General features: G+C 45.3%; 1 protein-coding gene and 1 long non-coding RNA gene across 3 annotated transcripts; one reads left to right on the top strand and one right to left on the bottom strand.

The window, feature by feature from the left end:
• Positions 1-84: 84 nt before the first annotated feature.
• On the bottom strand, positions 85-9,178 carry NKX2-1 (NK2 homeobox 1). 2 transcript variants are annotated; one of them, XM_079955130.1, is made up of 3 exons: positions 9,171-9,178; positions 3,682-4,049; positions 85-2,296 (listed from the first exon to the last, which is right to left on the bottom strand). In XM_079955130.1, exons 2-3 carry the CDS (start codon positions 4,037-4,039, stop codon positions 1,596-1,598), a joined length of 1,059 nt encoding a protein of 352 aa, XP_079811256.1. In that variant the 5' UTR covers positions 4,040-4,049; positions 9,171-9,178; the 3' UTR covers positions 85-1,595. The 2 variants fall into 2 exon arrangements, with proteins under 2 accessions (XP_079811256.1, XP_079811255.1); XM_079955129.1 differs by lacking the exon at positions 9,171-9,178 and adding an exon at positions 4,855-4,951.
• On the top strand, positions 4,049-22,490 carry LOC307204361. Its single transcript, XR_013833637.1, has 4 exons — positions 4,049-4,381; positions 5,417-6,501; positions 13,528-13,685; positions 22,473-22,490. It is a non-coding gene; the product is annotated as an uncharacterized lncRNA (long non-coding RNA).
• Positions 22,491-26,513: the final 4,023 nt, after the last annotated feature.

The raw sequence follows: 26,513 nt of genomic DNA, 5'->3' as shown, positions 1-26,513 counted from the left end.
CATATATATATCTCAGACACCCCCAATACACTTTGTGTGCGCGCGCGCTTCAAGGTTAATTCAATTTACACGATACACCTCGTGCACAATAAACTATCGTTTTATTTTGATTATAAATAAGATGACTGTACTTTCCTTAAAATACAATTACATAGGAAACCTTTGTAGAAATGGTGTTTTTACAAGTTAATAAATCTGGACGCTCTTTACAAAGACTTGATATCCACCTCCCCAACCCTGTTAGTACGCTCCTCGTTAGCTTCCTTTCCCTGCATTAACAGCATCTTAAAAGCACCCTTTTGGGATTTCGATTAGTGGGTCTGCAAATATTGTCTTTCCTCTGAGAAAGACGCCACTTGGATTTCCTTGTCTCCGTGCCTTGCTACTTATCTCGGGCAGGACTCCCTGTCGTCGTATTCTCTAGTTAATCGGGAATATAACATACGAATCGATCCTATATCTGTATGTGCTGATCAGTTTCCGCGAAACGTGGACCCGATCGTCCTTCCTGGGCCGCTTTCCCCGTTGAATTCAACGGGCCTTGGGAAGGAAGCTTAACATTGCGCAAATTCGGCTCCCGAATTGCATTTTTTTCTTTTTCTTTTCTTTTTGGAGGTGATAGGAAGGTTGGGGAAATAGCAAAGGGCAATAAGAAAGATAAGTGATCTTTATAATTTATTAGAAACTCCCCAGGAAGTATATTTAAAGCCAAATATATCTACATAAGTTACAAGGGGCGGAGAGAGAGAAAGGAAGATAAACGTGCGCCAAATAATTTCACCGATCTGTGGACATCCATATTTATTTATTTTTAAAAAGTGGGTTTTCCTATTTTATTTTATTTTTTAAAAGTTTTGATTTGTTTGGTAGATCGTTGCTTGATATATTCCTTTTAATCAACAAAATAGTCAGGATACTAAAAACTATGGGTTTAGTCCAACGTTTTTGACAGCATTATACAGCTACAGGTTCACATCGAACATAAGGGGGAAGGGGAAGCTAAGCCGTGATAGCACCCGCGTTTCCATCCACCGTCTGGGCTGAAGGCCAGCGAAGGTTCTCCGTCTGTGCATTGTTTTTGAAGAGTGTGTGTTTGTGGAGGAGGAGGGGGGGACGCTAAAGTTTTTGGGGGCGGTGAGGGAGGGGAGAAAAGACCCACCCTTCGCCCCGAGGGTTTTTTGTTTTTTTGTTTTTCTTATCTGTACATACAAGCGTCCACTGGAGATCCACCTCACGCCGCGGGCACACGGTCCATCGTGGGTCTCAGGGGCCACCAAACTCCTCCAGAAAAACGCTCCGGGGCCTTCAGCAACACGGCAGCCATTTCACAACTTAAGAAGTCTGCTTCTGGTCCTCTCGTCTGTCCCAAGGACACAACACCCCACCCCACAGTTCTGATATTTTCTTTTTAAAAACAAAAACAAAACAAAAGCAGAAAAAAAGGAGAAGAAGGGAGGAAGTCAAAGGAGGAGGAGGAGGGTGCGTGTATTTGTGTGTGTTTCTGTGTGCGTGTATGTGTGCGTGTGAAAAAGAAAAGGAAGGGGTCAGCCCGTCGGACAAGGACGAGGTGGTGGGCCCCGTCGGGGCGGCCCCTTTCACCAGGTCCTCCCATATAGCAAGGTGGAGCAAGACATGGCCGTCCCATAGTCCGAGCTGGACGAGTTCAGGTGGGACAGAGCCGACACCTGGCTCTGGAGGGACGAGGGGCTGCTTCCCGCGTGCTGGCCCAAGTCTGGCGACTGGCCGGCACTGCTGGCTTGGTGGCTCTGGTGCTGTCCCAGGCTGGCGCCGTTGGAGGCCACGGTGATGGCGGTGGCCGCAGCCTGCTGCTGGTGGTGGCCCTGGAGCGCCGCCGCTGCAGTGGGCGTGTTGGAGCCCGCCTGACAGGGCTTGCCGTCCTTGACCAGGACCGGGACGGCTACCCGTCGGGGCGAGTGCTGCTGTTGCTGCTGCTGCTGCTGGCAAGAGGCGCCGTCCTGCTGCATCTGTTGCTGCGCCGCCTTGTCCTTGGCCTGCCGCTTCATCTTGTAGCGGTGGTTCTGGAACCAGATCTTGACCTGCGTGGGCGTCAGGTGGATCATGCTGGCCAGGTGCTCCCGCTCGGGCGCCGACAGGTACTTCTGCTGCTTGAAGCGCCTCTCCAGCTCGTACACCTGCGCCTGCGAGAAGAGCACGCGGCGCTTCCGACGGGGCGTGCTCTGCAGCGGGGCCATGCTCTTGCTCACGTCGCCCAGAGAGCTCAGGCTGCCCATGCCGCCCATGTTCATCCCCGACGATGGGCCCATGAAGCGGGAGACTGTGGGAAGGAGGGAGGGAGAAACAGCGGGGGAAGGAGCGTTAATCAGCGGAACCAAGAGCAAAGCCCAGGAGGAGAGACTCCGGCAGACCCGCGGGTAGCGGGCTCGGCCCGCGCGCCGGGAGGCCGAATCCGGTTATCGGGATCCAGATCCACAAAGGGGGGGGGGAGGCCATGGTTGACACGTCCCTAGACATGATAATAACAACAACCACAATAATAAATGCTAAATCATAATATCTGGTCAAATCCCCACAACACTAATACCAGTTTACATCGATACCGGTGAAAATGTCAACGCGCAAGATGCTGAAAAATAAGCAGAAATCCGTTTCTAAATTGGATTTGAAACGGATAAGGTATCTGGTGGCTTTGTAGAGTACGTTCTCCACCCTGTAACCCTCCCCCCCCCCTAAAACAAGAACAAAAAAATATTCTCGTGGAGAAGTGGCAGAAACGGCCAGCGAGGAGAATTCAAATTTAGAAAAAGGGACATTTTGCTGGGGTGTACATTCCAGCGTTTTCATGCATATCTGTCTATCTGTCTATCTACCTCACACATACATTCCTGCATACATTAAGAAAGGATAATCTAAGGATAATCTAAGAACCATATACTCCACTTTTGCAACGCTGTTTACACCTTGTAATTTGTCAAAATAATAATAACCTGTCAAAAAATAATAAACGTTACTTCCCCTCCCTTTTCACATCCTTTATGGGTTATCTATTTCTCTCCGTTTATTATTTCCCTTAGACGTAGTCCAGAGCCTGCCTTCCTACTTCTAAAGCAGATCCAATTCATTTCGCACCTGTTCAGTTTTTATTTACACTTTAAAGGGCCACTGGAACCTCATCGTCTTCACGGACTCTCGCCTTAGGGTTTTATTTGAACAATTTGTTTGGCGTCCAAACATTTTATTATTTCCTATATTCAAGCGCGCTCCCTCGCACGTTTTCTTTTCTTCCGGGTGCGCACTATTCTTTATTCGTAAGTCCCTTCCTCCCCTCCTGGTCTCAGCCACCCACATTTGTCCAATAAAACGCTTTTCCTCTCTTTGTGAATGCGCTTAGCCGCTGAGATTAATCATAAGGCGCAAGAGATGCCCCTGACTCCCTCCAGCCAAAGCCAGGAGCAGACCAGAGCCCAGGAGTCCAGGACAAGGTCAGAAACCGGTCGCAATTTTTGTTGTTGTTATTATTAATACACAAAAATTGGGGGAGTGGGCGGGGGGAGCAACATCCAGACCAGCTTCATGCCAAATGCTCCCGCTCGCGCGCATCCCCGCTCTAACTGCTGCCCCACACTCCCCCGTCTGCCTGGGACCGCGCCACGGGGAAAGGTGGAGAGAGAAGGAGAAGGGGGGAAAGCTCGGAGCACTTACTTGTGGAGAAGCGGGGGTCCGGATTCGCCCCGTACCAGCCGGTGGCGGAAGCGCTGTTCCTCATGGTGTCCTGGTAAGGTGGAAGGTCTCCCATGTTGCCATTGCAGTAGCCCCCCATGGCGGTGTGCGAGAGCTGAGGGACCCCGGCGGCTGTCATGTGGTAGGCAGCGGTGACCGTCCCGTTGTGGCCCATGGGGTGCTGCTGCATGGCCGGCTGCGCCACCTGCGACTGCCTGTAAGCTGCCAGAGGAGCGCCCAAGTTACTCCCCTCCATGGCCACTTTCTTGTAGCTTTCCTCCAAGGGGCTCAAGATGTCAGACACTGAGAAAGGAGTCGTATGCTTTGGGCTCATCGACATGATTCGGCGGCTGGGGGGAGAGGAGGGAAAAAAAGGGAAAGGGGAGGCAAAACTCTCTCTCTCACTCTCTCTCTCACTCACTCACTCTCTAGCCTTTTTTTTTTTTTTTGCCAAATATTCTGGTGTGTTGCCTGCACGCCGATCTTGTTGGATGAACACGTAACCGAGTGGACCAAGTCCGCCTTAATTGGATTGAGTGGAGGCTCAGAGCTGCCTTTCGTTTGTTTTAGCCAGACGCCAGGTTTTAGGCTGCCACCAGAGGCGGGGCATAGGCACTAAAGCAACAAGACAATAGAACCCCACATCTTGCCCGAGATAATTAGCGTACATGCTGATGACAAGGTAAACACCTTTTAAGTTTCCCCCCCTCCTTTACTTCTCAGGCTTTCCCACCCGAACCACCTGCCCACTCAGCCTTTATTTTTTATTATTTTAAATATATATATATTTGTATATATCATAAGCCTTAAAAAAATTAAAAATGCAACGGTTGAAAGGGAAAGTCCTGCCTTCTCCCCTCCCCCGAATCATTCGGTTTATGGATTTATTGTTCGGGAGGGGTGCGAATCGAACCCTAAGGCTGGAGATGGGGCTCTAAAGAGGTTCCAATATGGAGAAAGGAGGATTGGGAGAGGCGCGCTGGGGGGGGGGAGCTTTATTCCTTCCCCCGCCCCGCCCGTGGGCGAGTTTCACAAAAAGGAAGCCCGTTCGGATCCTAAGCCCTCTTTACCCACTACCACCCAACTACCCACCCACCGCCCCACACGCTCCCCCCATTCACCCCACACACCTCCTCCTCCTCCTCCTCCTCCTACCTCAGTCTGAACGAGGAAGGTCAGGACTGAAGGACTGGATTTAGCCACCACCAAGCACCACCATCACCCGCCCCCGCCTCCCCTTCGTAAGCACCCGAGGAAGAAAAGAACAGTCTCTGTGTGAAATAGCACCGGGATGGAGCGTTCCTACATCGCCAAGTTGGCAGGAATCCGCTCTCTGGCCAGACATTGGACGGAGCCTCGAGAGAGGCGCGGAGGGTTGTCTAGAGCAAACTACTTTTGCCTTATCAGCGCTGCTTAGGAGGCATAAGCTATAGAGCCTATAGGAAGCTTATCTGTCCGAGGCTCCCAGCGCATCCCCTCCCCGCCCGCGCCGCCCGCGCCTCGCCAAATATATGTTCTCTGTACATGCAATCATCTGATCGTTTTGTCTAGCTCGTTACTCCGCAGGCAGATGGAAGCTGGAACTTTGGGGTGGGGGTGGGGGATGTTGCGCGGGGTGGGTGGGGGGGATAGAAATGTGTGTAAAGCAATTGTATAAGGATGATGGGCTGCTGGAAAACACATTAAAGCTAAGAGCCCGTTTGTTATTTTCCAATAGGAACCGTGTCACGCACTCCTCCGGGCCACGTCTAAAGCTTAAAAGCAGCTTCTCGGGTTATTTATGAATCAGAGGCGCCAGGGATGGAAAAGACCTGTTAGGTCATCACCCTGCCAGTGGAGAATTGTGTCTTTCATTTCCTAATATTCCGCTCAGCCTAATTGCGGCCACCTCGGTGTCAAGAGAAATCGAGAGCTGCCTGGGGGACGGAGGCTTGAAGGCGGCTCCACCACGATCCACAAGCCGGTTAAGGCGCGCTGCTGGGGGTGGAGGGGGAAGGGAGCCTCGAGGGGCACGATCCTACGCCCCGCTCAAGCGGGTGGAGGATTTCCCCGGTTGATTTTAATGGGCATGCGTGGGTGTGTCGGATCTGCCTCTTCATAATGGCTCCGTTCCAAAAAGGTCTGCTTAGGCGGCTCGTCGATCCAGGGGCGCGCGCCCTTGCTCCAAGCGATATTTAACACGCGCAAGTTCCGCAGGGAAGGGAGGGAAGAATCCCATCGTTGGAAGGGAAGGCGAAAGGCGGTGGGCGGGCAAAGAAGAAAAGGAAAATAACGCAAAGTGGGGAGGGGAAACTCAGCCCCTTCCTCACCCAGGCCTAGAGCGTTGGCACCTAATTTAATAAAGCGATTCTTTCAAGCTGAAGGAAATAGCAAGGCAAGGGAGGGGGGCAATTAACTTGGTAGGGTTTTTGTTTTTTGTTAATAATAATAATAATAATAATAATAATAATAGAATCTCAAATAACAGTTAGGTCCCAACAGTTAAGTAATTGCCCCTGGTAAATATGTTGGCGTCTCTCGGCTGGGGTTGTGGTTTTAAAACAAATAAATAAATAAAGGCGAAAGTGCACTTGCAGCTACCCGGGGATAACTAAATATCTTTGTCTAAAGTGGCGGCGTAAATGGCCAGTCGCTTTGTCACCGGCTCGATATTAGTGCCTAAGGATCATTTCCCTTCAATTGGGAGCCTCTCGTTGAGGAGGCAAGAAAGCGCTTAGGAGAAAAGTAGGTGCCCACAGAGGAGACTTCCCAGCCTTCAAGTCGAAGCCTGCGCGGTGATTATACTTTGCCGCTCGGCAAGAGGTGAGCTTCTCCACGCCAATATAATTGCAGCAACTCCCCCCCCCCCCCCATCAGCCCCTCCGTTTCCCCCTCGACTTCTCCGGCGCCAAGTTACAGATAGCTGCCGTCTTAACGCTGCAGTCCCAAGCGCGCTCGGAAGTCGATGCCGCGGAAATGAATGGGACGGACCCACACCCCAAGTTGAGGTGTACAGGGCGAGGGATGCTTTAGGCTAGGATCTGACGCGGCGCTTACGGTGGAAACAACTTTCACGTGTGTGAACCGCGTACAAATAACGCACCGCCCTAAATAGATTTCTTGGAAGGCAACCAAAGGGAACTTCGTTCCCAAGAAGTTTTCTTCGCATCGAAGAGAGTATCTGTTTTTGGGTTTTGGGGAGTTTCTGGATTCGTGAGGAAAAGGGGAAACTTTAAAACTTCGAAATCTGGGCACTTCTGAGCCCTGTTTTGACGCAAATGCTGGGAAGGGGAAAGGGGGCCTTTCTGCTCGCCTCTGAGTTAATGCGCCATTTCTTTATTTGCTTTTTTGGGGAAATCTATTCACCGAAGTGATTAAAATAATTTAGTTACTGGGGAATCGAAAGTTATTTTTCCCTTCCCAAATGTATTTTTTAGAAGTGATTGGTGATTTCATGACTGTTCGGCTAATAATTATAATGAGAATGCAAAACACATAGTAACACCAAAACTAGTTATAAGGTCACAAAACTGTATGCTAAAATACCGAGGGGTGAATTTCAATATCTGTTACGGTCATAAATTCAAGCTGTAGTACAAAGACTTTATAATATCTGGTTGTACTAATGACTCTTTTGATTTCTTGAAAATATCTCATCTCAACTTTTTAATAAATACGTTATATAGATACAGGACTGGCATACTTATTGGGATAACGGCTTTTAGATTCCTCCCTCCCTCCTTTTCCTACTTTTATATACTCAATAACTTGATCGTTTTAAGGAACTGAACTCAGTTCACTCTACTCATCCAAATTGTTTACCATTTTATATATATTTAAAAATGTCTAGCAGCAGCTCAAACCATTAGGATTGTTCAGTAAACATTTTAGGATGCATTAGAAACAGAGGATACGCACACGCACATACTATATACTCACGCACAAATACACGTTACTAGAAAATATGGATCTCGAAAGCTTCCTTACAATGAAACGAATCTGCCAACGTGTACTGCAAGGTAGTTCCTTCTTGAGCAGTGGAAGATGCCTCTGTTGTTTTGTGATATATACAACCAGCATGCACTGATATTATTTGTTTTCTCGTTTATTTCTTGTAACGAGTGTGGATTTCATCATCCTCTAAAGCCCACGCCCGCTCGACTCCAATATTTTCTTGGGAGTGCTTCTTGGGGTGGAAAGGTGGATATTTCGTATGCGCTCCCCTTTAGGCGTGCCTTATTAAGTTTGTTTATTTTTTAAAAAAAATGTGACCGTTTTCCTGATGAGGAAGAGGGAATACCTGTCCACCGTGGGACTTGGCTATTCCAGATAGGGATGGTTTGATCATTCTATCTTCACGTGAGTGTCATGCGGGAATTTTGTCATAGAATTAAATGGGAATTTTGCAATGGAACTAAACAGGAGGTGGATCGCCCCCTGAGGGAAGATTTTCAATGATACACCCTGAGCCCCAAACCAGTTGAGCCGAGGCGTTTGAACCGAGGCCGATTTACGGGGCCCGGGTCATATTTCCACCCCGTTCCTGAGCAGCTTTACTTGGTATTGGAAATAGTTTCCCTTGATTTAAAACAAAACTGACCTCCAGCATCAGGGAACTTTGATTTTGCACCATCGATCATTTCCGCAGATCGATTCGTTACAATGTCCATATTAAGATGGACCGACTCTTTAGCAATTTCGTGGACTCGGATTGGACTACTCTGGAGTAAACGGGTGGCACTGACCTTTACTCCAGAGTAGCCCTGGTAAAATTTATTTGACATGTGGGAATTGAGCGGAGAGCGGCTCGTTCTTAATTTTAGCCCTCATTCGCATTTGGAAAGCCGGGCGTGTCTTCATAGCCTGCCTCTTAAACCGAATTAAGTTCCGCTAAAGTGAATCGGGTTTACTTCCCGAAGTACCAGGCGTTGTCAGAGGCAAGCCCGTTCACGCTCCTCCGGATCGGCTATCTGCTTTCCCACAGCTAATCAATCCAATTTAATCTCTCCTCCTCGAACTGGCGAGGAAAGTTTCCTTTGGAAATCTCCCTTTCCAGCTAAATTTGGAGGGAGCCTTTCTTTGCACAAACCACCGACGCCTTCCTTCTCGGTGCTCACTGCTACTAGCCTAATCACACCGTATCCATTCACCTGGCTGAATTAACACCAATCAGTCAATAAAAAGAAGGGAATGCAAAAGTAAAGAGAAAGGAGGAGAAAAATGCAATGCCTTTGGCCTGCTTAAAGGGTTTCCCCTTCGGCCCATGCCCTTTAGAAGAGTCACTGTCTCCCAAACCTCCCCCCCCCCCCCCACCTCCCGGTGTCTGCGAAATGCTTTTGATTTACTGTCCGACGGCTTCAATAGTTTGACCCCACAAAATCCGACTGATAACTCTCCACGTTGGGTGGAAAGGGGGCGGGTGGGGAGGAGAAGAGGGGAGGACTTTCTTACTCAAACGGTGCCAACCTCAACGCGGACGGTGCCCCCCGAACCTGCAGCGTCTTCCAGGCTCCTCCACACCAGATGGCGGGGACTCAGAGGAGTCGTTTCTTGAAAGGAGCTCACCGGGGCTCTCCGGAGAGAGCTCACCTCCCCCCCCCCCAGGCTCCCCTTGCCGCCCTTCAGTGTAGCTGCCAAGCGCTTTCCAAGTGAATGGAGAAAACTGGCCATTAAAAGCGGGGGCGGAGAGGGGCTGCTTTAAATGGGCAAGCTCCGACTAAATTGTAAATTGTGGATTCTACTGACAAGGCCGTTTGGGGGCTGCCGCGTGAAGGACCCCTGAAGGGAGTAGCCACAATGACCGGGAGGAGTGGATTAGAAAGTGGTATTTCTACAAAGGTTTGGGAGGAATGGAGGCGCTTCTCTGTGCTAAAAAGGAAGGAAGATAAATAAGGAGAGAAAAGCCTTAATAAAACAAGGTATCTCTTAGAAGTCGCAACGCAGTAGGTTGGCTTTAATTTTTTTCCCGGCCGCACCCGAAATAGAAACAGGACCAAGGTCCTGCTGTTCAGCAGGCCTCAATGAGGCGGTTAATTCAGACCCCCGACAGAGGATTTCTTGGCTAGAGGTCAACCCCTCCTTAGGAAACTTTCCTTCCAAAGTGAGTGTGCTTAAGATGGCGTTCTTCGCTGTGAATGCTAGAGACGCTCTTGCTTAAATTAAGCACCCGCTTAGGCACTTAATGAATAACGCCCTTAAACCAGAGTGGTCTCGCCTAACGTCTTCCCAAGACATTTATTTCCTTTCAGCTGGGAGGGTTCAGGAACACTTTATCAATTCTCCCCGATTGTGCAGAGGCTGGATTTCAGGAAGCGCCCCCCGCCCCCCCCCCCCGCCTTTCCAACAGGTTTCATCACAAAGCAAGCCAACCTTGTTGGACTTCGGCTGAGGAGCAGCCACCACATTTAAACACACGGAGGTTGGACTTCACCCATCCCTTCAGGCTCCCCCCCCCCCCCGGATTCTCTGTTTCCTGGGAGCAAACAGTTTAGGGTGGATGTCAGTCTCATAAGTGGCGCAGTTAGATGATTCCTAGACTCTGGACAATCTGAAGCCTGCCTCCACCTTTTGAGGCTGAACTCTGTGTGTTTCCAGACGTTGCTCCAAAATGACCCAAGACTGCTTCAGGGACCCTCCTGCTCAGTCTGCTGAATGGGGCCCTAGGCTTCTGCCCGGAAGTTCTGCCCTGACGGTTCCCTGAGCGCCACTGAAACAAGGAGAACGAATTCCGAGTCTGAGCTGTTTTTAGAACCACTCGTTCAAATAAGGGGGCTGGGGAAGCGGGTTTAAGTGGAAGAGTCCTGACCAAATTGCAAACTGAGGATTCTATTGAGGCTGCAGTCTTAACGGCCGCTGGCGGGAGTAGCCACAATGGACTGAGCTGGATTATTGTGGAATGAGTGCCACCCTCACTTCCCCAAAAGATCTGTGGCTTAGCATTGATTTTGGAAGAAGCGGGCGAAGGCACAGAAAAAACTCAATATGGAGGCCAAATGGCCGAAATATTGGGAAATTTTGGAACAAGATGGAGACAGAATAAAATTGCAGAGTTTTGAGAAATTGAAAAATAAATTGCGAGACTGGCTCCATTATTACCAAATAATGGAGGCATTCAATTTGGACAAAAAAGTTGGCTTCCAGGTGGAAAAATCAAAATTGGAAACAGAATTGTTAGACTCAAATATCAAGAATTTGTCAAGAATGTATAACTTGCTGTTGAAATGGAACACTCAGGATGAAATGGTGAAATCAGTTGTGATTAAATGGGCACAAGATGTTGGACATAATATAATGATGGCTGACTGGGAACAGTTATGGACCACAGGTATGAAATTTACGGCATGTAATGCCCTAAGAGAAAACTTAATGAAAATGATTTACAGGTGGTACATGACACCAGTCAAGCTTGCAAAAATTTACCATCTGCCCGATAATAAATGTTGGAAATGTAATGAGATTGAAGGTACATTCTTTCACCTTTGGTGGACATGCCCAAGGATTAAGACATTCTGGGAGATGATTTATAAGGAAATGAAAAAGGTATTTAAATATAACTTCCTGAAGAAACCAGAGGCTTTTCTCCTGGGCATGGTCGGCCAATTGGTGCTAAAGAAGGATAGAACATTTTTTATGTATGCAACAACAGCAGCAAGAATACTTATCGCGAAGTATTGGAAGACACAAGATTTACCCACCCGGGAAGAATGGCAGATGAAGTTGATGGACTACATGGAACTGGCGGAAATGACTGGCAGAATCCGAGACCAGGGAGAAGAGTTGGTGGAAGAAGACTGGGAAAAGTTTAAATATTATTTACGGAAATACTGTAAAATTAATGAATGGTAGGAAAATGTTGGAATGAAGTTATATGGCTTTAGTTGAAATGTTATAAGGAATTAAGTATAAATAGATTAATAGAGTATTAAAGGGAAAAATAAGGTTAGAATGTGTTAAGATAATTATAGGACAGAAAACAGAAAAATGGAAAGGAATTGCTGAAACAGTTAACAGAAGTGGAATACAAAAAGGGAGGTGTGAGGAGGTCGCGGAAATAAGTGAATGAAAGATAAGATATTGAAATTATTTGATGTGTTTTAAATTGGGTTTTTTTGTTTGGTTTTGTTAGTTTAAATGTGTTGGTGTTGTGTGGTGTTTTTGTGTTGTATTGTATTGTTATTTTTTGTAGTGTTTAAATTGGGAAAGTAATAAATATTATTTAAAAAAAAAGATTTTGGAAGAAGCGGGCTTTGTTTGACCTCAGCTGATAGTCTCTTCCACTGAAAATCTATGTCATTGCTTCCACATACGTTTATAGGGGTCTTGGTCTTCCCCCTGTTACATTCCCCCTGTTTCGATGTGATTTGCCTCATTCGAGGTACCTGGAACCGGAAGTGGAGAAAGCGCTTCTCTAGTTCTCATACGTTTCTCTGGTGCAGTGGCATAGTTTGGCACATTTAGATACTGCTCTTTAATGGTGTTGTTTTATTATCTCGATGGTTAAGTTAACGCAATTACTTCACTTAGTGGTGTTATCGCCACCCGCTATTTTTATGGGTACAACTTCACTTGCTTCAAAATATGGTAAACGGATTGTGGGTTTGGGGAGTTAAGCTCTTCCTGCTTGTTCGCTTGTTCTATTGAGTGGGCTGCTGGGTTTTGGCCCGGCCCAGTTTTGCCCTAAACCTGCCACTGCTCCGGTTGTGAAATCCACATACCTGATACCCTTGTACTCAAGTAGAGATTCTGAGTTTGTACTCCATGAGTAAACTTTTCAGAGAAAAATTGAGGTTAGAACTCCCCACTTCTGGAATTTAGGACAGTCCCAATAAAGTAATGGGCTGCACTTGAGAGAATTAAAGTCGGAATCAAGGCTGCAGCACCATAACATTCCACTTCAAAACGCCTTCGTGGAAAATATGTCCGCATTGAACGGAAGACTATAGGAAGAAGAACCCTGATGACTCATACCCAAGGTCTATTTTGTCCAGCATCGTGTTCTCACGGTACCCAGATCAATGCCTATGAGAAGCTCACAAGGAAGGGCGTGAGCGCAAGAGCAGCTGTTCCCCAGCAGCTAAGGCATCTCACCTTGGAGACTGGAGGTGGTGCACAGCTATCATGATGGGACCTCTTCCTTCTAAGGAAAGTTTTAAAGATTGCCATGTCATTCAGGTTACTGTGGCAAGAACTTTCAAACGCACCTGCGTCCTGCTCCTATGGCATCTTGTATTAATTCATCAGGACTGTCATCGTGGGCCAGTAGGCTGTCCTGTTTAGATTGTTCGTCTTTGGATACAAGCAACCTAAGTAACCTGAAGCTGCATGTTATGTTGAAACCAAAAGGATGGTCTGAGCTTTCTGAAGGCAATGAAAGACACATCCAGCAGGCTCTTCGTATGTTATTGTGTTCTCATACATCTAACTAATACATAGTTGACGCTCCAGAAAGCAGCATGCTTCTGTAGCTCTCCCTGCTAGTTCTCAGTTTGGGCTGAAGCAACACAGCCCAGGAACAGGTGTATCACCTCACCTGTTTATGCGAACTTCAGCACAGAGCGTCTCTGTACCCATACCACTGCTTCACCCATACAATGAAATAGGTTGCTGCCGCCTGCAGTAGCTCGTTTCATGGCTAAAGAATCAGGCAGTACCAAAGTCAGAAAATGAAGAGAAAAGAAGAGGGAGAGGGAGAGAAATGGGGAGAGTTTTTAAAGCATAAAAATGCATTGTAGACAAGCTTGTTCTGGATCCCGGAAGGATGTAGTTAGTTGCGAGAAATTGTATTTATTTATTCCAGCGAATACTAAAGCAGAGATATTAATTTTGGCGTCCACTTTCGTCCACCCACAGTGCTATACCAATGGCAGTTCCTGCATTTTACGAAGTGGGCTGCAGTCCGCAGAAGCTTCAGTCTCAATGCACCTGTTGGTTGCCAGAAGAAGGCTTTAAAAAGAAGAAAGGGAAAAGATGGCGGGGAGGTTACTCCGTAAGAATGAAGGCACAACTAAGTCCGCCTTGAAGCTCTTGGGGGTGGTGAACGCTCCAGCCGGCGAAGCAGGATGCTCTATGGTCAATGTAACCCGCCCCCACAGTTGCGTTCAAAATAAGTCACTTTATTATTTCATTATTATTATTTATTAAATGTCTATACCGCCCTTCACCCGAGGATCACAGGGCGGTTTACAATGTAAAAAACACAAAAATGCATACCATAGTAACAAACAAAAACAGTACCCCCCGCAGCAATTTAAAAGATCATAGATGGTTTAATTAGCCAAAGGCCTAGGAGAAGAGAAATGTTTTCGCCTGGTGTCTAAAGTAGGACCTTTTCGGAAAGTTAACAGCTAAAACTCTCCTCTGCAAGATAGTGAAATCATCAGCACGCACGCACACACAAACAAAACACCGCCTTTCCTTCTCTGTCAGTCCCAGATATGACTACATTCCAGAGGCACCAAAGAGAAAACAACCGAAGGAAGCAGAGAAGAGGCTGAGATGCTGCTTGCTGCCCCGCCGCAGAAGGTTGGCCAAGAGCATTCTCGGGCTGGGGACCTGCCCAGAAAGATTGAAGAAGAGCCGTCGTTGAATGATGGGGCACGTGAGTTGCATTCCAGGTCCCATCTCCAGCATCTCCACATTCGGCTGGGACAGTCTCCTGTCACCTCCAGATGAGCTAGATGAGTCCATGGTCTGACTGCATATGGGGGACAGTTGGGTTGTCCTTGTTTTTATTTTTCTTGTGTATTTTGTGTTTTTATGTTGTGAACCGCCCTGAGATCTGTGCGTTTAGGACGGTATACAAATTTAATAAATAATAATAATAATAGTAATCATCATCATCATCATCATCATCATCCAGGGTCTCTCAGGAAACATGCGCTTCCAGCAAGCACTGCCTCCGTGAGCAAAAGTCAACCACCAAAACAAAGCAAGAAAAATCAACAGGACCACTGGGAAATAGCCTTTTCCTGCAGAATACCACCAGCTACTTAACAAAGCCAGCACGGTGTAGTGGTTAGAATGCCAGACCAGGCCCTGGGAATACCTGGGTTCAAATCTCCCCACTTGACGGTGAAATTCACGGGATGACCACGGACCAGTCACTGTCTCTGAGCCTAACCAACCTCATAGGGTTGCTGTAGGGATCAAATGAGGAGTAGGAGAACCATGGACACTACTTTGAGCTCGGAGAAAAATGTGAGATATAAATGCAATAAATACACTATATGGAAGTCGGCTGCTTCCCCGGGGTGAACAGTCAAAAAGCGGTTGTGAACATTTTCCTTGGGAATGGGTCTAATTGGGTTTATGGGCTGTAGTTCTAAAGACAGCTAAGTCTCACTGGTCAGATTTTAGTACTGGGTTCCTGTTTCGTTTAGGGGCTGATTCACACATACATTGCACATCCACGTGATTTCTCTTTACGTGATACCGGAGGGAGACGAATACAGCCTCCTCATGCTGCTGCAAAAAAGAGAATGGAACCGAATATGGAACCGAAAGGGCTAATATAGATGTATGGTGGTTATCCGTTTCTATGGAATAAAGCCCACTTCACCAGTTGCGTGGGGCACATACGTACATATGCAGGGCTAGAGAGGAAATAATTCAGTGGGCATGGCATGCAAGAGGTAGAGAGGTCTGTTAGGTCTCTATGCAAAGCTCAAACGAATACAAGGTGAGCGACTCTTCCCCGCTGCAGTTCATTAACTGTAGCTGCGCACTTTCTGGGGAGCGCAATGTGTGACCCCACACTCGCTCCACTGACAGCCATTGTTTCAGGTCAGATGACCTGCCACCTGCGCTCTAGTGATGAAGGAATAACATCGGGGCGTCAGTTGCAGTCAATAAGTTATGGGGCGCCATACGTGTGAAGGAGACCATGACACAGTAACCAGTGAAGGAGACCATGACACTGAGGCACAGTGCGGTCCCCATGCCCCAGTTGCCTTCTTGGCATCACCTTCTCCTTCGGAAAGTAGGTGACAAGCGTTGCCCCTGGACGACTCGCGGGCAAGTGCCCAGCAGGCAGGGCTTTCAAAGGACTACGAGCTCAAGTCCTTCAGGCTCGGAGGCCCTTATCTTGTTCCTTCCATCCACTCTTTCTTCCAGACCCACACCTGACGAGCGCCACCAAGGCTTCACCTTGCGTCTCCACCCCATCCCGTGGAACTTTATCCGGGAAGTATGCAGCAACTCACTGGCGAAGTGGTAAAAGCACTCTGCACATAGCCAGTCACTTTGGTAACATTTCATATCGCTCGGAGTAGGGACTCTTTCAAAGTAAGTTTCTTGACTGAGCTCTGGGCACAAATTGATCGAAGGAACAATGGGGCGCAGTTCTTTACAGCTAGTCCGCCACTTCTTTGGTTTACAACTGCTTTGCCTGCTCAGCAGCCCCTCAGCTACTCTCTGTCCCTTTCCTGCTCCAGATATATCTATAGCTACCCTACGCTTCCTCTATGGTCCATTCCTGCCATTCTTTCCAACCTGGCAGTCTACAGAGAGGCAGGCTTAAGAAGGAGCTGCAAAGGTGTGTATGGCGCTTGTGCCACCAGATAATAAGATTTATTTCCCCTTTCCAGTCTCATTTCGCCTCAGATATACCAGATCTAGGTCTTAAACACAGAAGATCCCAATGGTCCTCTTTTAAAGCGGCGGGTTTGGATTGGATCCTGTTATCTTCAGTTCCTTTTCCCTCTTCCTGCAAACTTATGCGCGCTTTACAATATGCAAAGCACGATTTCTTCTTCAGTGTATCTGTTTATCATTCGGCTGTCGGATTACCTGGAAACAAACCCGAGAAGGGGAGGTCTTTCTGCTACTTCTGCCCGATGCCTGTTTCAGACAGCAGAGTAGCAAGGCTCCTGCCTAAGTTGCCGACGGCTTTCCCCCCTAAATGGCTCCAGCGCATTTGGAACACAGCTAGACTTAGACTACCGACGACAACTGGGTGCATATTCCAGCCAGACCATTCTGTGGAGAACCTGTGATCCTCCGGATACTGTTGGACTCCAGCACCCATCGTCCCTAACCAGCATGACCAATGGTCAGGGATAAAGACGCTGTAGTCCAGCAACATTTGGAGAACCACAGGTTCCCCATCCCTGGAAGTGACTGTTCCAGCTTACTGTGGGCGAGCGTTCCACAGACAACAGTGCGTGGTTTTTAAGAACCTGCTACTAGTTTATTTCGCAGTTTATACTCACCTCCTCGATTAATCTACAACAGGCTTAAAAGTAATAAAATACAATATTCCTCCGCTATCTTCTGCGTAGGTGTTGGCATCTATTCAGTGCGTGTTGGGTGTGTAGGCAGGCTGAATTAAATCTGAAAACCCCAGATAATCTGCAGACTATGACCACTTTCCAGCAGCTCCACAGGACTGTAAGACTCAGCACCTTGAAATTAGTCACCCTGATAGCCTAGTAAATACTATGAGAATAAGGGGTTGGTGCTCAGAAGATTCCATTAAAAGAGGTAGTTGTAGGACGGGGGAGTGACTCAGTTTTTACCCCGATTTAAATGCCATGGTTCCTCCTCTTCTCCCAACTTGGAGAATTGTCCTGTAGTGAATCTGCAGCACACTCTTTGTTTAAGACGATCAATCCCTGAGTTCATGGACTGGGAACTACTGTAGCTTGACAGGACTGACGTCTTAGCAAGGAAGGTCTAAATCTTTCTGCAGCTATGATCTTTCCAGGAAACCCGCCTTCCTAATACGAAAATTATTCTACTGGCCTAATTTAGAGGGTTGTGATCAGGTTTCCTGGGATAATGTAGCCTTTCCAGAGAGGTAGTTATTTTAGATTGTTTCAACAAAAAACAAGGAGGCTTGCGACACCTCAAAGACGAACACATTTTCCTACTTAAAATTTATCTGCTACATTTCCACCTCATCTTTCCTCCAAAGCGGCATACATGGTTCTCCTCCACGTGTTTATCCTCACAACAGCCCTGTGAGGTAGGTTAGGTTGAGGGACGGTGACTAGCTTAAGGTCACCCAATTAGCTTCACGCCTGAGTGGACATCTGAACCGTGGTCTCCCAGGTCCTCGTCTGACACTCTAACCATTACACCGCATTGGCTTTTGTATACTGTACATGCGATCCTCAGTTCTCAAGTGCGTGGGTGTAAAAGGGGCGGGGCGAGTAAATGGCAATGGGATACCAAAGTAGCCTGTGATAATTCACAGCGTATGTAAGCATGCTTCTAAGTTCTCCTTGAATTGCATCCCTTTGGTTTTTAACTCCAACCTTTTGCATTTCTTTCCTCCCCACCCACGTATGTGCTTGTGACAACTGAGGATCACACTCCACGTGTGGGGAGTTTCTAACGCAGTGTTTCCCAAACTTGGGTCGCCAACCCAGTTGGACTGTAACTCCCATCATCCCTGACCACTGGGTCCCGCTAGCTAGGGATGATGGGAGTTGTAGTCCAACAACAGCTGGAGACCCTCTAAACCCCAAACACCCTGCCTCGGTCCACCCCCGGCGTTCTCTGCCCACCTATTTCAGAAACCAACAGTTTCAACGCTATGTGTTAATTTCTCTTGGTTCTGCCTTTGCTTTGTGGAAAACGAATACGTCTCTACTCGTCTGAAAACCCAAAACAGACAACCCAACATACAAACAAACCGCCTCCCGCGTCAATTACCACGCAATTCTTTTTTTTAATTAAATCAAATAAGTTATGGAATGATTTCTGGAGGACACAGACCAAATTTGGTTGTTCTTATTTATTCGTTTCTACCCACAACAGAAGCGTGATCCCTGCCTTGAAGGCGACGGAGGAGAGGCAAGGACCCACCAGCTGCTCAGTTGTCTTGTCCGTTGGTCACTTGGAGTCACTCAGCAAAGGGGGGGGGGGATCCCTGTTAAATATATCAATGGCGTGCTCGGTCGACCCTGGGCAGTGGTGGTACTGGTAGTGGGAGGACGAGAAGCTGTGCTGTGGGTTTGCTGGGGTGTCGGTGTGCGCGTAATCTACTGATGGAGCAAAAACTACAAGTCCCAGTTCACTTTTACTTGCCCATGCGAAGCGTGACCCGTGGAACAAGAACCCAAGGCATTTAGTGGAGGAGGGAAATCCTGCAATCTGCCACTGAGTCGTTAAACTCAGAGGGTGCCTTTTCTGTTTAAGGGGCATCGAGGCGCCCTGTGGGTAGCAAAGGTTATTACTAACTCCGGGGACTCGCGCTTCTTCCTTAAGGCGCGTTCGCTTTGGCCTGAGACGATCTGCAGTAGCCTCTACCGGGCGCTGCGAGAACTGCAAGCCGGGAGCGCCGGAGAGAAGCCGAGCGTCGATCTTCCGTCAATCAAAGAATAACTACCGAGCGGTCGCATCTTCCAGCACCGCTTCTGGGTAACTGTCGTTGCTTTCGAACTCAGTTCCTTCAGTGCTAACGCGCCACTGCCCGCCGAACGCTTCTGGGCAGCTCTGATTTTTCCTTCCTGATCAATGCAGAACTTTTTCCCATGGCACACTTCGCTTAAATCAGCAGCAATCTAAATATTCGTAAAAGTCTAGTGCTTAAATTGAGGGGAAAAAATAACAGAAATGTGAGGTCTCGGGTCTCACACCTGCATGTGTCCTCTCCCGTGGATGTGGATATACTTCTCGCTAATCCTACCTCCAGAGTTTCTTTCTCGTAAGGTTCAGTGGTAAGAGGAAAAAACTCTACAGGCTGTGCTTTATAGATAGTATTACACAGGAAATCAGCCCTGAGTGCTCACTGGAAGGACAGATTGTGAAGCTGAGGCTCCAGTACTTTGGCCACCTCATGAGAAGAGAAGACTCCCTGGAGAAGACCCTGATGTTGGGAAATATGGAGGGCACAAGGAGAAGGGGGCGACAGAGGACGAGATGGTTGGATAGTGTTTTCGAGGTTACCAGCATGAGTCTGACCAAGCTGCGGGGGGCAGTGGAGGACAGGAGTGCCTGGCGTTCTCTGGTCCATGGGGTCACGAAGAGTCGGACACGACTAAACGACTAAACAACAACAACAACAAAATTACACAGGCAGGCAACCCCTGCCCCACATTCCTTACTCCCTGCTAAGGCAAGATCACACTTCCCCTCTCCTTCTCCCAGCAGTTATTTTTCTCCTCTCCTTGAAAACCGTGTCTCTTCCTAGCCTATTCCCAGGATCAATGGTAAATATAGACAAAGAATATGTATCCTGGTGAGAGTGGTTAGGAGCAAATTATCTGAGTGTGATGGCTGGTATATATGGAAGCACTGCCCTGCTTCAGCTCGGGGTCCAGGGTCAGAGGGTAGCTGCAGGGGGCGACACAACAATGCTGTAGGATGGAGTTGGAGAGGTGGTGGGCCGGTGAATTTTAGCATTGCACAGGGTGCCACTGAAATTTGAGAGCCCAAATCCATCACTGCCTGAGTATTCCCACAGGTCTTTCGAAATCACCACCAGTGGGATTGATGCAGCCACTAAGACAATTTAATAGCTGTTAGGCCTCCAGAGATATTTATTTTCTAATACTTTCCTATACATAGCAGTGATGACCACCCTGTGGCAGCTTGATGAGGAAGATTCCTATGATGGTTTTGAAAGTATCCAGGCATGGCCTGTACCCTTTGATTTCCCCTCCAACAGTTTCCTGTCTCCTCTCCCCCAAGGAAAAAACATTTTTAAGAAAAGAAAATATCCAAGCATCTAAGGGAATTTTATTCTCTGAGGGTTTATCATGGCACCTTTCATTCTCCAGAACAGTTAAATACTTGTTGCACTGAGCAACCCCATGAATATCTAATTATTTTCAATAATGAAAGGTTAAAAAGATACTGTTTGTCTCTTGTTTTCTTAAGCAAACTACATAAACCTCTGTCTTCAAAACCAACTAAAACTCTTGAGGCATCTTAAACACTAACAAATTTATTACAGCAGAAGTGTTTGTGGGCTCAAGGCCATTTCAACAGATGCAAGTCAAGGGGACTTGAGTCCATTAATGCTTGTACCGTAATGAATTTGTAGTTCTGAAGGTGCCACAGGGTTTTTTAAAAAATAAAACTAATTTTTTTTCCTGCAAGAGACTATTACATATACACTTCTGGAAATTTATATGACCAGGCTCAGTTGTCTCCTTCGTCATGTTGTCTGCTGTTCATGTGTTAGTGATGGCTTAGGTCTAGGCATAAAATCATCAAGGTGTATAGTGTATGCATCTATGTGCATTTAGAACTGCATTCTAACAAATTCACATGCTTTCCTTCAGTTCCATGTTATTCTCTTTTCATCCTGCAAAAAGCTCTTGGATGTCAAATCATGATTAATTTTATGGTTGTTGTTGCTGCTATTTATTTATTTATTTATTTAATAAAAATTACACACCTCTTGATTGTAAAAAATAAATAAATCTCAAAGCAGTTTACTAAAGATAAAAAGACTAGAGAAACTCACAACCATACTTTTAAAACATACAAACTACAGCTGCCATCGCTGCTACCTCCAGAGGAGGTAAACACAGGAACATGGGAAGCTACCCTTTATCAAGGTCTATCTAGTGCAGTATTGCCTATACTGGCCGACAGCAGGATTTTCAGACAGGGTTCTTTCCTGGAGATGCTGAACTTGGCACCTTCCACATTCAAAGAAGATACTGAACCACAGAGCTATAGACTTCCCCATAGCTGCAAACCTTGCCATAAGAAAGTAACAAAGAAAAAGAGTTTTAAAAGAAAAGAAAAAAAGCCACCAAAATATAAGCAATAAAATGAATGTAACATTAATGAATGACTGATAAAATGATGAATGCACTTATAAAATAGAAGTGGCCAGACAAATGAAAAATTTAAAATGCTTCAGTGTTTTAAGTCCGCCATACACAGCAATAAAATTCAGAGTTGTATTATATAAACCATGTTAAACACATTTCTTCTTCTTCTTCTCTGGCGTCACTCGTGGCCGAGTAAGATTGTCTTCCATACAGTGGCGTAGCGTGGGGGGTGCAGGGGGGCCCGGCCGCACTGGGCGCAACATCTGGGGGTTAGGGTTAGGGGGCGCAAATCCGCGGGTTAGGGGGTGCAAATGACTTGCCTTGCCCCGGGTGCTGACAACCCACGCTACGCCACTGCTTCCATAAACACAGTTTTAACAGTGTTGAAGCAATGATTCTTCAACATCAACTTTTTGGACTGGTCTTGTTGTTCGGATGCCTGATTATTGTCTTCCATAGCAACTACAGTGGTACTTCGGGTTAAGAACTTAATTCGTTCTGGAGGTCCTTTCTTAACCTGAAACTGTTCTTAACCTGAGGTACCACTTTAGCTAATGGGGCCTCCCAAGGCTGCCGTGCGATTTCTGTTCCCATCCTGAAGCAAAGTTCTTAACCCGAGGTACTATTTCTGGGTTAGGGGAGCTTGTAGCTGAAGCATCTGTAACCCGAGGTACCACTGTACTCTATTCCGAACTTAAAAATGGAAAGTGTAATGCTGGTGGTCAACAAAAGAGCTTTAAAGACTCTCTCAAGGCAAATCTTTAAAAAAAAGTAGTATAAAACACATTACATATTATCTGGTACACTTCTTTTCCTCAGGGTATATGCAGGGCTTTTATTTCCACTGGAACTCACCAGAACTCAGTTCTGGCACCTCTCAGGTAGGCACCATCACCATTCTAAGAGAACAAGGGAGGTGTCTATGGTGAGTTCCTTTTCTAGAAAAATAGCACTGGTATATATGCCATAACAAAACATCCCTCAGCAATAAGTGGTACAGTAAGGGAGAATCTGACTAGATGACCCTTCCAACTCTACAATGTCTATGATTCTTGCAGATAGATGGATTTTTCACCGTTTTGCACTGATTGAGTGGACATAGTAACTGAAGGCATCAGTCTGGAACCTGTCTATGACCTCCAAGAACTGAATCCAGGCCTGTTGTCAAATATTGCATGCCAGTCTTTCTCCAGGGGGTCAGGTACATGCATAAATTTATCAGTACAGTATGCCTTATGACTGCCCTCAGATTTCTGTACCCTGATAAATGGAAGGCAAGAGTCTGTGAAGGTGAAGCAGCTCACTGGATACTGAAAACAGGGCACACTGTTGGTGCTGGAAGGATTCTTTGAAACCGGAGTGGTGGGGATGGGGTTTGATAACTATGGGTTTTCACATTTTTGTCTGTTCTCATTCTGGTGTTTTGTTTCAAACATTTCCATAAAAGCACTTAAGTGTTTCAAAATATTTTATTTCCATTCCGATTATTTCACTTTGCTTCAGTTTCAAGTTAGCAGGACCAGATTTTAACACACAGGATTCTTAGGTATCTTAACATGCCAAAAACAGTGGAAATTATTTCCCTTTAATAAGGAATGTCCTGCTGTGACTTCCTCACCATATCTATTGATACAATATTTTTGCTTTGCCTACTGTTAGTTAGATACATAGATTAAAACTGCTTCAGCTATTGACTTTTTTGACTGCATGCTAGTGTAATTGTTTTATTGTGTACAAAATGTATTGTTTTACTATATGATCAGAGGAGACCGGTTGGTGGAAGGTATCCAGGTCGGAGCGAAACAATATAAGCTGAAGGCATTTGCAGACGACCTAGTTTTGACCTTACAGGAGCCAGAGCCTAGTACTAAAAGGGTATTACAACTGATTTATGAGTTTGGTCGAGTGGCGGGATTTAAACTTAATAAGCAAAAAACCAAGGTTTTAGAAAAAAAATTGACTTCTTCAGAATCAGAAAGGTTTCAGAAAGAGACAGAATTAAATGTGGTTAAAAAAGTGAGATACCTAGGGGTAAACATAACAGCGAAGAACAGGAACTTATTTAAAGACAATTATGAAAAATGTTGGTCTGAAATTAAAAGAGATTTAGATGTTTGGTCAAGATTGAAACTTTCCTTGTCAGGACGTATTGCAGCTATTAAGATGAATGTATTGCCAAAAATGCTATTTTTGTTTCAAACTTTGCAGATTGTGGACAAAATGGAGTGTTTTGGGAGGTGGCAGAGAGATATTTCAAGATTCGTCTGGCAGGGCAAAAAGCCCAGTATCAAGTTTAAGATATTAACTGACGCTAAAGAAAGAGGGGGATTTGCCCTGCCAGACCTAAAGTTGTATTATGAATCAGCAGCTTTCTGCTGGCTGAAAGACTGGCTACTTCTTGAGAACACTGATGTTTTAGATTTGGAAGGATTCAACAATGCATTTGGGTGGCATGCATATTTGTGGTATGACAAGGCTAAAATACATAAGAATTTCAAGAACCATGTTGTCAGAAAAGCAATATTTAATGTCTGGTTGAAATATAAAGACTTATTGGAAAACAAGACCCCAAGGTGGCTATCACCAATGGAGGCTAAGGCCCTGAAAAAACTCAATATGGAGGCCAAATGGCCGAAATATTGGGAAATTATAGAAAAAGATGGAGATACCTGGAGGTTGCAGAGTATGGAGAAAATAAAAGATAAAGTGCGAGATTGGTTACATTATGCTCAGATTAAAGAAGTTTTTAAGTTGGATAAAAAGATAGGATTCCAGGTGGAAAAATCAAAGATAGAAACAGAATTGTTAGAACCCAGCTCTAAGATACTTTCAAGAATGTATAACTTGCTGTTAAAATGGAATACACAGGATGAAACGGTTAAATCAGCTATGATAAAGTAGGCACAGGACATTGGCTATAACATCATGTTTGCTGACTGGGAAAAGTTATGGACCACCGGTATGAAGTTTACGGCATGTAATGCCTTGAAAGAAAACATTATGAAAATGATATATAGGTGGTACATGACCCCAGTCAAGCTAGCAAAAATATATCACCTGTCAGACAATAAGTGTTGGAAATGTAAAGAAGCTGAAGGAACATTCTTTCACCTCTGGTGGACTTGCCCTAGAGTGAAGGTTTTCTGGGAAATGATTTATAATGAACTGAAAAAGGTATTTAAGTATACCTTCCCTAAGAAACCAGAGGCCTTTCTCTTGGGCATTGTTGGTCAGAGTGTGCAAAAGAACGACCGAACTTTTTTTATGTATGCTACTACAGCAGCAAGGATACTCATCGCTAAAAGCTGGAAAACTCAAGAATTACCCACACTGGAAGAATGGCAGATGCAACTGATAGACTATATGGAATTGGCCGAGATGACTGGCAGAATCCGAGACCTGGGAGAAGAACTGGTGGAGGAAGACTGGAAGAAATTCAAGGACTATCTACAAAAATATTGCAAATTGCTTGAATGTTAAGAAAGATGTAAGATTAGTAAAAATATGGCTCCAACAAACGAGTTATAAAGAATTTAAATTTAAAGTAATTGGAAGATGAAAAGATAAATTGTGGATAAGTAATACTTTATGATTAAGCTTCAATGTGAGTAAGTTAAATCCCAAAATTTGAGATATTAAATATTGAAATTATATTATATGAACTAAATTAAGTTAATAATTTGCTGGTAAAATTTATGAGTTTAGAAAGCAGGAACAAAGGTTGTGAGGAAGTCCAAAGATGAATATGAAATGTGGATATTGGAAAAGATTGTGTTATTATATATGTATTTTATTGTTAAACTAAAATTTAATAAATATTATTTTAAAAAAAACAAAATGTATTGTTTTACTATGCATTAACTGCATTTTTAGTGACTTTGAAGATTGATATTGCTTTTGGACTGGTTTCTTATGGTATTAATATACTATAATATTTATCTCAGGGCAGCTTTGTTGTTAACTGAGATAAATTCTTATTGTTGAAGGGAATGTTTATGAATGCATTTCTATAGAATTAACAGATCCATTGTATTATTGAAATATTGAATCTGGGATTTTCCTTACTTTTTTGTATTTTGATGTATTGTTATAATTATTATCATACAGATATGTTGTATTAATTAGGGGGAGGGTTATTTTCTTTATTTGTCTGCTTTTTGACAACCAATTTTCTGCAGGGATGAAAAGCTGGTAATAAGCAATAATAGCTGACATGTGTCTTAATCTTTTTTTTTTTTTTAGTTTACTATTGATTGTCTGAAGATTTTTTAAATGCCTGTTTTTGAGCTGTTTTTATTGATAACTCTAATGGCTTAAAAAACTGCTTAGAGGTTCTATTGTAACCAAGTGATATATAACTTTTGTAAAATAAAATAAGCCAAATGATAGAGAATTCTGAAGAGCATAGAGAAATTGTTTCTTATCTTCTCACTATGCAGAGTTGGTCAGTGGAACATTACTGGGGATGCTGTTTTCATTTTCATGAATCACATCACTTCAATAGCTTTAAAAACTTAATTTCATGGTTTGGGGGAGAAGATATTTATTCTGAGGAGACCAAATTGGGGGCACAGCCACACCATATACTTAAAGCACAACCAGCACACATTTAAAGCACATGACCTCCCCCTCAAAATTCTGGGAACTGAAGTTTATTAAGGTTGCTAGGAATTGTAGCTCTGTGCGCAGTTTCTTATGACCTTTCTTTCTTATGTTTGCTTTCTGGGCATATTATGTGGACTCTAGAGGTGAAACAAAACTTTACAAATTCCAAACCTGACCACCTGTTATGAGTAAAGGGGGCATAATTAAACCAGAAATGAAGAGAACATATTTTCTTCCAAAACGGGAGCCAGACACCTGCACGCTCTCCCTTCAGATCAGCTTTTGTCTTGCCTGATGCTTACTCCTGTCTAATCCTGACGTCGAGAGAGTTTGGCCTTGAGAGACACACTCAAAAGCAGACTGGGTGTGGATCAACAAGACCTGAGTCATAAGTACCTGAGTGTTGAACTTTGGACTGAGCTAGGTGTTTGTCTGATTGCCAGAATGGTGGTGGGTTCATGGGCTTTTGTGGCAGTCAATACTATGTATGTCTATTTG

The sequence above is a fragment of the Podarcis cretensis genome (assembly GCF_951804945.1).
Source record: "Podarcis cretensis genome assembly, chromosome: 1".
NCBI lineage: Eukaryota > Metazoa > Chordata > Lepidosauria > Squamata > Lacertidae > Podarcis > Podarcis cretensis.
Note: the sequence above shows the minus strand (reverse complement) of the source record. Positions and strands in the feature narration are given on the sequence as shown.

Excerpts from the sequence above, each read along its gene's own strand:
- NKX2-1 (XM_079955130.1), bottom strand. The coding sequence starts at position 4,039 with ATGTCGATGAGCCCAAAGCATACGACTCCTTTCTCAGTGTCTGACATC. Across the intron at positions 2,297-3,681 it reads GGACCCCCGCTTCTCCACAA|TCTCCCGCTTCATGGGCCCA; the intron begins GTAAGTGCTCCG and ends TCCTTCCCACAG.